This window comes from Rhinoderma darwinii, chromosome 2, assembly GCF_050947455.1.
Source record: "Rhinoderma darwinii isolate aRhiDar2 chromosome 2, aRhiDar2.hap1, whole genome shotgun sequence".
Classification (NCBI taxonomy): Eukaryota; Metazoa; Chordata; class Amphibia; order Anura; family Rhinodermatidae; genus Rhinoderma; species Rhinoderma darwinii.
In genome coordinates, this window is record NC_134688.1 from 17619007 (window position 1) to 17635206 (window position 16200).

Here is a 16200-nt window from a genome sequence, read left to right on the forward strand (position 1 = left end):
TCTATTCATGTTCAGCCATATTAAAAAGTGATCCTTAAATGGGTAACTAAACTTTGTAAAAATTTGAAATGTCAGAAGAAGTTTTGATCGGTGAGGGTTAGAGCACGGAGACCCCCACCGATCGCTAAAACGAAGCGGCAGAAGTGCTCAGGGGAGTGCGGTACAGCTTAGATTCTGATCGGCTTTCCTCGTAAAGCCGAGCGAGTGGTGTACTTTCTATTCAGACTTCCTATTGAGCCCGTACACTGCTCGGAGGAAAAGCGATCAGAAGCGAAGTAGCACAGTGCTGACCTGCGCCCATAGTCTTTCTATGGAATCCGTACACCGTTACATCAGCTTTCCGGGTAAAGCCGATCAGAAACCAAGCCACTCAGCGCTCATGGGAGCACTTCTGCGGCTTTGTTTTATCGGTTGGTGGGGGTCTCAGTGCTCAGACCTCCACCGATCCAAACTCTTAACATGTCACTATGACACGTAAAAAGTTTTTTTTGAAGTTTATCTACACTTTAAAAACCACAACATTGAGTTTGAGAGTGGATATTAACTTTAAATATAAAATAGGTTAAAAGTTATGTGCGGATTCATTTCTTAATATATATTTATAGCGGTCGGAACTTTGTTTTTCAGATACAGAGCTCCAAATCCAGAGTTGAAAAATATTATGCTGACTGCCTGCAGCCACCACTAGAGGGAGCTTACAGCATACAGTGTTATTATGGAGCTCAATGTACAACTGTATGCAGTAAGCTTATAAGCTCCCTCTAGTGGTCGCTGAAGGCAGCCAGCATTTAATCTTTTAAATCTATGGTAATACAGCAGAGTTTGGCGCCCTGTATCAGATAAACAGAGCTCCAACAGCTATCAACATATATTAAGTTTAGCCTTATTAACATTTTAAAAGAAAGGCGATTATCGGGCAGACAAGCGTTCATAGAACGCTCGTTACCGATAATTGCCATGTGTAAACAGGGCAGCGATCAGCAGATGAATGAGCAAACGCTCGATCATCTGCTGATCAGATCTTTTTAAAAAAGAAACAAATTATTGTTGTCGGCAGCGCATCTCCCTGTGTAAAGGGAGATGTGCTTTAGGGAGATGCGCTGCCGACATCATAACGTATGTGGACGGGCGATCGGAGTAACGACCGCTCATCCCCATCCATAGCTCCATGAGACAGGGGCAAATGTGCGCCGATCAATGAGGTCTCGTGATTGATCGGCACTTGCTGCACCGGCTGATTATAGGCGGCTGTAATAGGGCCTTCACTGTAAAATTTTAATTCTCGGAACACCTAGGTGTTTACATACACAGTGAAGTCACTTTTTAAAAACCTTACATTATTTATCATGTACTGATCCTGAAATACAGCCTGTATTATACTCCAGAGCTGTATTTACAGTGCTGATAGTCATCGGTGGAAACAGGGGTTTGTCTGTCTGTCAACAAGATTCTTGACTAACATATTAGCTCCCATAATGCAAGGGGGTAGTATTTTAATTCATCAGATTACCGTACAGAACCGGATGTAAAAAGATTTTCCAGAACGTAAATCGCAAAAGCAAGGTATGTGCAGACAATGAACAAAGAGGGAATACTGAGAGATTTGAGCTCTGAAGACTTCAGAATTGTGACAAGCTCTGGAGTAGAATACAGGATGTAATTCAGGATCAGTACAAGATAAGTAATGTAATGTATGTACACAGGGACTCAACCAGCAGAATAGTGAGTGCAGCTCTCGGGTATAATACAGGATGTAACTCAGGATTAGTACTGGATAAGTAATGTAATGTACACAGTGACTCCACCAGCAGAATAGTGAGTGCAGCTCTGGAGTATAATACAGGATGTAACTCAGGATCAGTACAGGATAAGTAATGTAATGTATGTACACAGTGACTCCACCAGCAGAATAGTGAGTGTAGCTCTGGAGTATAATACTGGATTTAGCTCAGGATCAGTACACGATAAGTAATGTATGTACAAAGTGACTCCACCAGCAGAATAGAGAGTACAGCTCTGGAGTATAATACAGCATATAACTCTGGATCAGTACAGGATAAGTAATGTATGTACACAGTGACTCCACCAGCAGAATAGTGAGTGCAGCTCTGGAGTATAATACAGGATGTAACTCAGGATCAGTACAGGATAACTAATGTAATGCAACGTATGTACACAGTAACTTCACTAGCAGAATAGTGAGTGCATTTCCCCCATTATCTTATATTTCACATGAGGCACCTATATGAAATGTAGACAATCACATGTAGAGAATTAAATATCCATGGATATAGTTTTCGTACCTCTGATTGGACTCGGCCATACTAGGCATTAGGTCTTCTTCCGTTTCATCTGGTGACTCCATGACACCGTACAGCTCTGGAGGAATAAAAATGTCTTGGTTGATACTGTTCACCCAGCGCCTCTGTGATTTGTCCTTACTGCTCTGACTTAGCTCGGCTAAAATATAAAAAATTACCATTATTCTCCATTTCAGCTAGAAGTTGTATGGGGGAAGGGAACACTGGGTACGGTAGCCACACACACACACACACACACACACACACATTTGGTCTCACTCATTTGTGGGGAAAAAATTTGCAACTTTTTCTCAAACTAGACCAGTGGTCCCCAACTTTTAGTTTCGCAACAGCTCGAGAGCCACAGGTTGGAGACCACTGAAGTAGACCTTTTGCTTCCATATCCATCCATCTCCATCTTGGAGATCTTAGGTCCGGGCTAAACCACCACATCGGTCACCTGTGAACCCAACGACAGTAGATGCTTCTGCGGCAGTTCAACCCACCCATTATTTCAGGTTTGCCTGGCTAAAATATGGAAGTCGGGGCTGTGTTACAATTGTCCATTACCACACGGTGTTGCAACTAAAGACGAGCGAATTCTTTCAGAATGACGTCAATTTCAAAATTCTTTAGAGTTCACCTCCCAGAGAAAATTTCCGTCTAAAATGTAATAATCAACCCTACAGATGTAGCCATCTTTATCTTGACTTTACGCATTAAATAAACAATGGCAAGGAACTAACTTGACTTTGCCAATGACTTTTGTTGTGCGATATCAGGCTCCAGCAAGTGATCGGTCAAGATAATCTTGGCTACATTTATACTAGATAGATATTTTTGTTTAGTTGCAGTGGCCAGTTTTTGTGACAACAGGAAGTGCAGCCATATTGGTTGACATTTTTGAATTTGCTTCTCAAAAACAGATGGTGATCTGTCCTATTGTCAGCATGTTCTGTCATCAATAACAAAGCGACAGTGTTACTATAAGTTTCTGAGAGGATAATTGAAAGTGGACTTCATGTTTTCACTTTTGCAAAACATAGCCGCCGCAGAAAACAAACAAAAAGAACCCCCCCCCCCCAAAAAAAAAATACATAATTATCAATGTTTGCAAACGCTGTAACTTCTGTTTCACTAATATATGGGAATTTTACATTTTGGGTGGAAATCCCCATTAAACGGCTCTTCCAAGAACCATAAATTATCAATTATTCACAGAATAGGTGCATTTTCTTCTCGCAAGGTCTCAAAACCCTGGAACCCATGAGAAACCGGAGATAGGCAACAAAGGAACTGCAATGTTTCTAGAGGTACGGGAACTGGGGACATAAATCACTTGTATTTCCCACCTTTACACCCCCATTTAAAAAAGGACAAAATTAGTAGAGACTTACCCAGTCCTGATAGTGGGTCATATCACCAAAAATAATAGGCTCCATAAATTAATTGGTCTTCATTCACCATAAAGTATTGTTTGCATTATACAATATTTCATGTGATAAAGAAGAGTGCACAAACATTTATAAAAGAAAAGATACACAGACTCCGAGCAAATATATTCAATGTGCGTCTCAGAATTTGATAACAAAGGGTAAATGTACGTTCTGTGGATTCCACAATAAAAAATCTGCACAATTTTACAGTACAGCACATGTGCATGGGGCTTAACAAAAAAAACTTTCATCCACGTGTATAAGGGAAAAAAAAAATATCTGCATTAAATTAAAGGGCATGCTGCAGATTTTCATATCAATTCTGTTGCATAATTTGTAACAGATTTTCACTGCGGATTTCACCCTCTCATAGGGTGAAATCAGTATCAAAATCCTGTATTATAGTAGTTATATTCTTGTATATAGGAGCAGTATTATAGTGGTTATATTCTTGTATATAGAGGCAGTATTATAGCAGTTATATTCTTGTATATAGGAGGCAGTATTATAGTAGTTATATTCTTGTATATAGGGGGCAGTATTATAGTAGTTATATTCTTGTACATAGGGAGCAGTATTATAGTAGTTATATTCTTGTATATAGGAGGCAGTATTATAGTAGTTATATTCTTGTATATAGGGGCAGTATTATAGTAGTTATATTCTTGTATATAGGGGCAGTATTATAGTAGTTATATTCTTGTACATACAGGTAGTATTATAGTAGTTATATTCCATATAGGAGCAGTATTATAGTAGTTATATTCTTGTATATAGGAGCAGTATTATAGTAGTTATATTCTTGTATATAGGGGCAGTATTATAGTAGTTATATTCTTGTACATACAGGTAGTATTATAGTAGTTATATTCTATATAGGAGCAGTATAATAGCTATATTCTTGTACTTAGGGGCAGTACTATAGAAATTATATTTTGTATGCTCTTTTCTATAGGGGTCAGTATTATTGTAGTATACTCAGAAACTAATAGCTTTATTCATAGTACAACCATTGCATTGTGTTAGAACATTAAAAACTATTTTTAAAGCCAGAATTGCACCAAACTAAAATATATATGACATGTCCCTTACCTATAGTGGCAGGCTTTTTCCGCTTCCTAATGGATGCTCTGACTAGATCGGCTCCATGTATTTTATCACGGTGTCGTCTTGATTTGGCCTCATAAAACCACTGGCCGCTTTTATACTTTAACTCATTCTCATCATTGATTTCACCCTGTAGTTGGCTGCAAACAAGAAAAAAAAAAAGATAGACATGTTAAAAAAACCACAAAAAAACAAAACCAAAAAAACTGTAGAAATAAAAAAAAAAAAAAAAAAAAAAAAAGAAAAGACTTACTTTTAAGAGCAATTTCAGTTAAAACTCTCAAATTAAAAAGACATACAAATGGAATAAAACAAGTGAATTGTTCTATGCAAATTCTGTGTAAAGTTACTGCCAACTAGGTGTCTCCCTTCCTGTAATCTGCTATCCACCCAGTGTTGTCAAGCATTGGCCGACCCTGGAGGGAGGGAGGGAGGGAGGAAGAAAGAAAGAAAGGAGAAAAAGAAAGAAAGAAAGGAGAAAAAGAAAGAAAGAAAGGAGAAAAAGAAAGAAAGAAAGGAGAAAAAGAAAGAAAGAAAGGAGAAAAAGAAAGAAAGAAAGGAGAAAAAGAAAGAAAGAAAAAGAAAGAAAGAAAAAGAAAGAAAAAAAGAAAGAAAGAAAAAAAGAAAGAAAGAAAAAAAGAAAGAAAGAAAAAAAGAAAAAAAGAAAGAAAGAAAAAAAGAAAGAAAGAAAAAAAGAAAGAAAGAAAAAAAGAAAGAAAGAAAAAAAGAAAAAAAGAAAGAAAGAAAAAAAGAAAGAAAGAAAAAAAGAAAGAAAGAAAAAAAGAAAGAAAGAAAAAAAGAAAGAAAGAAAAAAAGAAAGAAAGAAAAAAGAAAGAGAGAGGAGGAGCAAGACAAAGAGAGGGAGGAGCAAGACAAAGAGAGGGAGGAGCAAGACAAAGAGAGGGAGGAGCAAGACAAAGAGAGGGAGGAGCAAGACAAAGAGAGGGAGGAGCAAGACAAAGAGAGGGAGGAGCAAGACAAAGAGAGGGAGGAGCAAGACAAAGAGAGGGAGGAGCAAGACAAAGAGAGGGAGGAGCAAGACAAAGAGAGGGAGGAGCAAGACAAAGAGAGGGAGGAGCAAGACAAAGAGAGGGAGGAGCAAGACAAAGAGAGGGAGGAGCAAGACAAAGAGGGAGGAGCAAGACAAAGAGGGAGGAGCAAGACAAAGAGGGAGGAGCAAGACAAAGAGGGAGGAGCAAGACAAAGAGAGGGAGGAGCAAGACAAAGAGAGGGAGGAGCAAGACAAAGAGAGGGAGGAGCAAGACAAAGAGAGGGAGGAGCAAGACAAAGAGGGGGAGGAGCAAGACAAAGAGAGGGAGGAGCAAGACAAAGAGAGGGAGGAGCAAGACAAAGAGAGGGAGGAGCAAGAGAGAGGAGCAAGAGAGGAGCGAGAGAGAGGAGCGAGAGAGAGAAGCGAGAGAGAGAAGCGAGAGAGAGAAGCGAGAGAGAGAAGCGAGAGAGAGAAGCGAGAGAGAGAAGCGAGAGAGAGAAGCGAGAGAGAGAAGCGAGAGAGAGAAGCGAGAGAAAGACTTAACATGCTGAATGTTAGTCTATGGAGGGGTGAGCAGGGAGAGAAAAACACAGACGTGATGGAAAGATTTCTATGTCACCCTAGTGCTGGATTCTCAGCTACACTGCTCATTATTGCTGTATATTCTTCATGTTGCTGCTGCTGCATATATATATATATATATATATATATATATATATATATATATATATATATATATATATATATAATATTGGGAGAGATAGGCGAGCAGGATTCTCCTCTTCTATGTGTGTAGTGTATAAAAGACACGATAGCCGTTAGGCCCCACCCACTAGCTTTGAAACAACTAATAATTAGACAAAAAGCCTGCAGAGGGGAGAACTGCTAAAAAATGCAGGATGTAAATCATATGATGGCTAGAAACAGTATTATTCCTCATGTACACACATGACAGATTCTTCTGTAAAGTCACCTGAAAGGTTAGATACGCTTTAAAAGATGACCGGTCAGCTTTTGTCTATACTTGTATTCTCCATGAAAAAAACAATTCTGGAACGTCACCAATAAGCGGCGAGTGTCAGACTGCGTAGGCACACACCCCATTAGCAAGAGAAATGGTAACACCAAGTTGTCAATTTATTCAGAAATTTCCAAGATGAATAACAGAGAAACAGCACAACGCGGTATTGTAGAAAAAGATGTTCCAGAATTAACTTTTATGTTAACTAAAATTATTTACTAAAACAGACATATGTCTCACCACACAGGGGAGGTGACAGATCCTCTATACTGCACCACGCAGGGGAGCTGACAGCTCCTCTATACTGCACCACGCAGGGGAGCTGACAGCTCCTCTATACTGCACCACGCAGGGGAGCTGACAGCTCCTCTATACTGCACCACGCAGGGGAGCAGACAGCTCCTCTATACTGCACCACGCAGGGGAGCAGACAGCTCCTCTATACTGCACCACGCAGGGGAGCAGACAGCTCCTCTATACTGCACCACGCAGGGGAGCTGACAGCATGTCAGGCAGAGCGGAGAGTGGTAGAGGTAGGCTACCGCTCTCCACTCTGTTTAGTGTGGCGCCATCTGCAAGGGGCGGCCCGTGCGGCAGCGGCATTTTGTGCAAGGGGCGGCCCGTGCGACGGCGGCATTATCTGCAAGGGGCGGCCCGTGCGGCGCCGGCATTATCTGCAAGGGGCGGCCCGTGCGGCGCCGGCATTATCTGCAAGGGGCGGCCAGTGCGGCGGCGGCATTATCTGCAAGGGGCGGCCAGTGCGGCGGCGGCATTATCTGCAAGGGGCGGCCAGTGCGGCGGCGGCATTATCTGCAAGGGGCGGCCAGTGCGGCGGCGGCATTATCTGCAAGGGGCGGCGGCATTATCTGCAAGGGGCGGCCAGTGCGACGGCGGCATTATCTGCAAGGGGCGGCCTGTGCGGCGGCATTATCTACAAAGGGCTGTGCGGCGGCATTATCTACAAGGGGCTGTGCGGCGGCATTATCTACAAGGGGCTGTGCGGCGGCATTATCTACAAGGGGCTGTGCGGCGGCATTATCTACAAGGAGCTGTGTGTGGCCTCTTTAATTTATTTTCTTCTAATTTATTGTTATGGTAACTCCCTTATAGAATTATATCGCTTGTAAAATGTGCAAATAGTTTTATGCTTGAGTTACATTAAAAAAAATAGAGAAAAAAATAATTACACCTCATTGATTGCTATAGCAAGCAAACATGGCTAGGGGGAAGGATATGTCAGGAAAGAAGTTGGGGGGTGCCAATCTGAATCTTTGCCCTGGGTGCAGGAGAACCTAGCTACGCCTCTCTATCGGAAGGTACAAAAATTAGCACAATGGTGGAATAGAGAGCAGCCACACTTGGGGACATATCTCACAGACCCGGATCATTTTCAAAACATCCTTGGGCCCATAGTGACCTACCGGTTAGATCCAAAAAGAAAAACAAGTTTAATGTTAAAAAATTGTAGAATGTGACGTGCCCCAAGTCATGAGAAGCGTTCTTTATCTTCCCTCTACAAAGCCCAATTCTCCCCTTATCGGTCAGATCCGGCCATCGAATCCGGTCTCCAATGGCCAATATTACACCGTATGGATGGGATTTCACCGAAAATAGTGTTTGCCATTTGGTGTGGTGTCCTTTTTGTGTTCTATTTATTTTTTATATCTAAAAAGGAAACCCCTAGCAAATGACTTCACAAAAACATAAATCTAATATTACTAGTTTCACACGTTGTGATGGTATGCCGCGTGTTCAAAAAACGTTCTGCAAAACTGCACGTGTTTTACGGTGAATGGCCATCATTTTTCCCTTTGAAGGACTTTAGTAATCGTGTTGATGGACCTTCATATGACCAAAGCACTGGATACTTTTTTCCATATGTTACTTCAGCTTGGAGTAATCACGGACACAAGTTTTAGAGTCCTGAGTAACGACAACAGATGGAAAACGGGACATCGTCCCATTGACTTCAGTGGTCTTATGTTAATTGGACGAAAAAAGGGAAACGTCATTAGTTTTAGAAATATTTTTACGGTTTTGCCATCCACTCCTTAAAGGGGTTGCCATGAACTCTGTTCCTATTAACGCATATAGTAGTCACAGATGGGGGAGGGGTGTTATCCCTCTATTAGCCAGGGTGGAGCACTATGTATTACAGAGCCCCTCTCCAGCGGGTCAACTTTAGGAAGGAGCTGCCACAATAAAAAGGGATCGCCGTAAAGGGTCTCAGCCCCTTTAAAAAAAAAAAAAAAAAAAAAGAAGACGACCACACAAACCATGCGTACCAAAATAAGCCAAAATGTAATCACCCAGTAGCAGCCATACATTACATACATACCATTTTGCAGAAGCAGCTTTAGTAAAATAGTCCAGTGAACCGTACGGCTCAGCGAGCTTTTCCCCGCAGGTTTTACGTTAGATCATACGGTGTCCCAATGCTGAACCTCGACATCCCACACTCAGATGTTTAAGAGCAAAAGCAAATACCGGCAATAAGAAGATTTGAGCGGATCAGCTGGAGCAATCTGCATGTCAAGTGACTTCTTAGCTCACATGATAAAGTAACGCGCTGGCAGCTTTAAGGAGCTGTGAGAATTAAGTGCTTAGGAGATAAAATAACGGCTCTTACCATTAAAGCGCTGAGACACCTGCTGTGAAGCTTACAATCTAATAGCTCACGACCTGCATGACACCTTTTCCATGCCATAAAGCTATGCTTACTCTCATGCTATTGGAGAACTACAAATCTCAGCAAATATTGCCAATCAAGTAGAGGCGTACCCAAGGGTTCATTCAGACAAGCGGGTATCAGGTCCTTGTGAATGCCGTTAAAAACAACGGCCGTCATGCAGACTCATGTATTTCAATGGGGCCGTTCACACGACCGCTGTTTCAACATAGCATGTGAACGGTCCGTGAAAAAAAAATAGGACATGTCCTATTTTTTTGCGCTTAACATATCCGTCCAGAGACTCTAAAACGGCAGTTCTTCACGGACTGAGGTTGGCCACGTTCTTGTGAATGTAGCCTAAAGCAGAGGCGGGCCTGTAACAAAAATAAAAAACCGGTCCATACCGTGACATTTCGCTATCCTAAAACAGGACAGGACAGCCCAGTACTAGATATACACTGTATGGCATTGTATAGCAGAATGCACGGAGTACAACTAGCACCATGAAATGCCAATACCTCCATACGATGCCCACAGATAGTCCGTGTATAAATAGCACCATACAAAGCCAAATATTACTGCCATAAAATGTCCACACTATATATATATATATATATATAGCACCATACAATGTCAAATCCTGCCATACAATGCCCACACAAAGCCATGCCTTGTATAAATAGTTGCGCCATACAATGCCCACACAAAAAATAGCGGCACACAATGCCAAATACTGCCATACAATGCCCACACAAAGCCATAGTGTATAAACAGCGCCATAAAAACGCTAATACTTCCATACGATGGGCACACAAATCATACAGTGTCTAAATACGCTCATACATAATACTGCAAATACAGCCGACATAATACCACCATATAGTGCCAAAATAATATGCGGCATCCAAGTAATACTTAGTTCAAAAAACAAATACACATAATAATGCAATATCATTTTTATAGAACACGGCAACTCCATTTCCAAATAGGCCCATACAGCGCTCAATCATACTGGCCAATTTTAGGATTCATTTTAATTTATTGTCAGGCTGAGTGATCACTGTCAATGATCGCTCTGCCCGACTACTGGAACAGAATATTTTTCTAATCCATTCATGTTCTTCCAAGGTAGTGTGTGTGTGTAGAGTGTGTGTGTATGGAGTGTGTGTATGGAGTGTGTGTATGGAGTGTGTGTATGGAGTGTGTGTATGGAGTGTGTGTATGGAGTGTGTGTATGGAGTGTGTGTATGGAGTGTGTGTATGGAGTGTGTGTATGGAGTGTGTGTATGGAGTGTGTGTATGGAGTGTGTGTATGGAGTGTGTGTATGGAGTGTGTGTATGGAGTGTGTGTATGGAGTGTGTGTATGGAGTGTGTGTATGGAGTGTGTGTATGGAGTGTGTGTATGGAGTGTGTGTATGGAGTGTGTGTATGGAGTGTGTGTATGGAGTGTGTGTATGGAGTGTGTGTATGGAGTGTGTGTATGGAGTGTGTGTATGGAGTGTGTGTATGGAGTGTGTGTATGGAGTGGGTGTATGGAGTGGGTGTATGGAGTGGGTGTATGGAGTGGGTGTATGGAGTGGGTGTATGGAGTGGGTGTATGGAGTGGGTGTATGGAGTGGGTGTATGGAGTGGGTGTATGGAGTGGGTGTATGGAGTGGGTGTATGGAGTGGGTGTATGGAGTGGGTGTATGGAGTGGGTGTATGGAGTGTGTGTATGGAGTGTGTGTATGGAGTGTGTGTATGGAGTGTGTGTATGGAGTGTGTGTATGGAGTGTGTGTATGGAGTGTGTGTATGGAGTGTGTGTATGGAGTGTGTGTATGGAGTGTGTGTATGGAGTGGGTGTATGGAGTGGGTGTATGGAGTGGGTGTATGGAGTGGGTGTATGGAGTGGGTGTATGGAGTGGGTGTATGGAGTGGGTGTATGGAGTGGGTGTATGGAGTGGGTGTATGGAGTGTGTGTATGGAGTGTGTGTATGGAGTGTGTGTATGGAGTGGGTGTATGGAGTGGGTGTATGGAGTGGGTGTATGGAGTGGGTGTATGGAGTGGGTGTATGGAGTGGGTGTATGGAGTGGGTGTATGGAGTGGGTGTATGGAGTGGGTGTGTGTGTGGGTGTGTGTGTGTGTGTGTGTGTGTGTGTGTGTGTGTGTGTGTGTGTGTGTGGTCCTTCGTCAGTCATGGTCTGTTGACACTGGAGCCATTTTCAGCAAATGATAGTTGGGAATGGATGTCAAAATTTATCCCACTGACTGAAGGATGACCAAAAAAAAAACAAACACTCCATTGACTTGAGTGATGAAAATTGGGATTTTTTTCATCCACTGAAGTGCATGGGAAAATCTAATGGGACTCAAGTAGTGTGTGTGGTGAAAATGTATAAGCCCCTCTTATTCTTTCTATTATCACACTAAATATCCTCCATACAAAAACATTGAGAACGAGCGACAGTCGCTGGGTCCCATACTTTTACCCTGCCTGCTGCACAACCAATAGTTGCCGTTAAGCCCTAGGCCAAAACCCTGCGCACATCGTAACACGGGACGGAGGGTCTGTAGGCGGCAAGCACTCAGGTCAAACACTCTGTATACAATTCTGTGCAGAAGTAAATATACATAAAGAGGGATCAATACATTTTCTGGCGTGTAAGAGCAGGATCCAGACTGCAGATATATCAAGGGCAGAAGGGGCGAACATTAAAAAGCTGCAGAGCAATGCGGAAGAGGCAGAGAAGACTGCGCCATTAACTGCACTTAGCGAACAATTAATCACCGTCTGCCAACACGACACGTAACATCCCATGAGATCAGCTTCATATTATCCTTCACCTCTCTATTCGGACTTCTACCTCTATAGAAGAAAGCCGGTTCTATCATCAGAAGAAAAAGGGTCCTTTATTGTAAGAGCAGTCAAACAATGGAACTGGTGAGGGCAGCTACTCATTAGCATTAGTCCTAATAGTCTGGAATTCTTCTGAATCCTGATAGTCCTAATATAGGATTACCAGGAAATCCACCAATTGTCCAATGTTTTTCCCATTATAGAAATTTCCTCCCCTCCTCAACCAGAATGATGGGTTATTCTACACCCCTACGTGGGTGTCACAGCGTAAGAGACGCCCTCTCCGTTTTCTTTAGAGCATAGGTCTGTATGATGGGCACACCTTACCTTTCACTAGTCCAAAGAGGTTTTAGATAGCTAAAAGTTAAATCACTTTATAATGAAGTTCTGCAATTTAGCATTTACATTTTTGTCAAGATCTATGATTGCAGTCAGTGAATTGGAATATTCTTGTTTACATCCTGGGGCCGAAAACCTGAAAAAAACAGAATATTTGCTACAATTGTATCCAGTCTATATAATCTTCTGTGAGCTAAACAGTTTGGACTCCAGGCGAATACATTTTATCTGCACCGATACATTGTAGCGAAGGCCATGAGGGATATTTTTGCCACGTATATTTAGCAGACAGTGGGTGGTCCAGACTGGATGCAACTGTTGCAAACCCTCAGCCGTGAGTAGTATTAGGGTAAGACCCCACCGAGCGCGGCTGTCAAATTTCTTGTTAATGGCTGCGCGTCATTGCGGACAAAAAAGCAATTTACCTGCAAAATCATGCGACAATAAAGTGCGTATTCTTTAATGGCCACACGATTTTGCCGGTAAATAGCCTTTTTATCCGCAACAACGGACGCCCATTAACAAGGAGTTTCACAGCCGCGCCGAACATGGTGCCGCATCAAAACTGCTCCACGGAGCCTTCGGCCCTGTTCACATGGAGTTTTTTTGCAGGTGGGGAAAAAAAAAAAAAAAGATTTTGACCTGCCGGCAGAACATTTGCCACGGTTTTTGATGCGTTTCTCGCTGCGTTTTTTCAGCGGCAGCCATTGAGCACCACGCGAAAACCGCTTTCATTGCCTCCCATTGAAGTCAATGGAAGGTCGGAGATGGAAACGCCTGAAGAAAGGGTAGGACGCTTTTTCCCACAAGCATTTTTTTTCTGCTCGCGGGAAAAAAACACCTCCTCCTCATTAAAATCAATGCGAGGCGTTTGACGTTTTCTTGGCGTAGTTTCCGACGCGGTTCCCGCATCAAAATCTCTGTCAACTAGGCCATACCCTTAGGTCTGCACTGGTTTTCACGGTCTAGAAACATTAACATCCAATCACGTTCAGCAAGCAGAGGTCTTTAAAATAGTGAGGCTTTAAAGGCTATGTACACCTTTGAAAACCTTTTCTTGTGTGTATCTGTGTCTGGTGCAACTTTTTAATTACATTTTTATTAAAAATTATTTTGACTCCTAGATACAGCTGCTTTGTATCCTGTATGTAGAGCAGCTGTATCTAGCGCTGAATCCTGTATCCGTCCGGTTATGAACTTCGATGTGATCGGTAACCGCTCGATCCTGCAGGACCCGTTGACTTGACGGATACAGGTTTAGCGCACGATACAGCTGCTCTATATACAGGATACAAAGCAGCTGTATCTCAAAAAGTCAAAATAATTTTGAATAAAATGTAATTACAAAGTTGCTCTCTTCTGAGCGTAGCCCGGCCTCCTGGGATGAGGCTGTAGTCCATGTGACCACTGCAGCCTGTGATTGGCTGCAGCAGTCACGAGGGATGAAACGTCATCCCAGGAGGCCGAGCTCTGTTAAGAAAAGAGGATCACGTCACTAGGTCTACGGCCAGGGGTGAGCATAGACTTTTATTAATTTCAAAGAAAAAAACCAAAAACTTTTTTTTCTCAATTGCGATAGATTTGCAGCTTTTCCGCTGCAAAATTCGCAACACATAGCTCTTTGTTGCTCGTTTTACCATCCCATTGAATTCCAATGGAGAAAACCTGAAACAGAGGAGCGGTGATTCCGCAGCATAACTTGACACGCTGGGGATATTTTCCGCTGTGTGTGGATGGGATTTGTTCAAATCTCATCCACTCTGCTCCTACTGTAATACAACGCAGAATCTCCGCAATGAAATCCATTGCAGAAAATGCGCAAATTACGCAGAGTGTGTTCCTCCCCTTATACTGGGTACAAAACCACCCTCCTGCCCAGGGTATATAGTTACAGGTCTAGGGCAGTGAATCTTTGCCCCAGGTTGAGGATAAAGGAATGTTCCTTAAAATGATGGAATAACTTCACGTGCTTTATATAAAGGCGAATATCTCATCATACGTAATATATGGATATCTGGAATCTTCTGCATTTTCCTGCCTCGTCCAGGATGTGAGATTCATTAGAATGATCGGTAATTTTTATTTGGTCTTCTACACAAAGAAACTCAACTAATAAGTGATCGTTCAGATCAAGCAAAAACTACAGCAGACTCCAACTGCACACATAGGAAGATATGACAATTAAAGGTTAATGTAACCACAGGAGATAGATATCAGAGAGATAGATAGATAGATATCAGAGAGATAGATAGATATCAGAGAGATAGATAGATAGATATCAGAGAGATAGATAGATATCAGAGAGATAGATAGATATCAGAGAGATAGATAGATAGATATCAGAGAGATAGATAGATAGATAGATAGATATCAGAGAGATAGATAGATAGATAGATATCAGAGAGATAGATAGATAGATATCAGAGAGATACAGTGGAGGAAATAAGTATTTGATCCCTTGCTGATTTTGTAAGTTTGCCCACTGTCAAAGTCATGAACAGTCTATAATTTTTAGGCTAGGTTAATTTTACCAGTGAGAGATAGATTATATAAAAAATAAAACAGAAAATCACATTGTCAAAATTATATATATTTATTTGCATTGTGCACAGAGAAATAAGTATTTGATCCCCTACCAACCATTAAGAGTTCAGCCTCCTCCAGACCAGTTACACGCTCCAAATCAACTTGGTGCCTGCATTAAAGACAGCTGTCTTACATGGTCACCTGTATAAAAGACTCCTGTCCACAGACTCAATTAATCAGTCTGACTCTAACCTCTACAACATGGGCAAGACCAAAGAGCTTTCTAAGGATGTCAGGGACAAGATCATAGACCTGCACAAGGCTGGAATGGGCTACAAAACCATAAGTAAGACGCTGGGTGAGAAGGAGACAACTGTTGGTGCAATAGTAAGAAAATGGAAGACATACAAAATGACTGTCACTCGACATCGATCTGGGGCTCCATGCAAAATCTCACCTCGTGGGGTATCCTTGATCCTGAGGAAGGTGAGAGCTCAGCCGAAAACTACACGGGGGGAACTTGTTAATGATCTCAAGGCAGCTGGGACCACAGTCACCAAGAAAACCATTGGTAACACATTACGCCGTAATGGATTAAAAGCCTGCAGTGCCCGCAAGGTCCCCCTGCTCAAGAAGGCACATGTACAGGCCCGTCTGAAGTTTGCAAATGAACATCTGGATGATTCTGAGAGTGATTGGGAGAAGGTGCTGTGGTCAGATGAGACTAAAATTGAGCGCTTTGGCATTAACTCAACTCGCCGTGTTTGGAGGAAGAGAAATGCTGCCTATGACCCAAAGAACACCGTCCCCACTGTCAAGAATGAAGGTGGAAACATTATGTTTTGGGGGTGTTTCTCTGCTAAGGGCACAGGACTGCTTCACCGCATCAATGGGAGAATGGATGGAGCCATGTACCGTCAAATCCTGAGTGACAACCTCCTTCCCTCCACCAGGACATTAAAAATGGCTC

At 42.3% G+C, this 16200-nt stretch overlaps 1 protein-coding gene across 1 annotated transcript in view; it reads right to left on the minus strand.

Annotated features, from left to right (window-relative positions):
• The window catches only part of SYTL2 (synaptotagmin like 2), a 67351-nt gene that overhangs the window by 49102 nt on the left and 2049 nt on the right, over positions 1-16200 (minus strand). The window contains exons 2-4 of the mRNA XM_075849940.1: positions 8559-8564; positions 4829-4973; positions 2304-2460 (exon numbers count right to left, since the gene is read on the minus strand). Of these exons, the coding sequence (XP_075706055.1) occupies positions 2304-2460; positions 4829-4973; positions 8559-8564 (308 nt within the window). The remainder of the gene's footprint in view (positions 1-2303; positions 2461-4828; positions 4974-8558; positions 8565-16200) is intronic.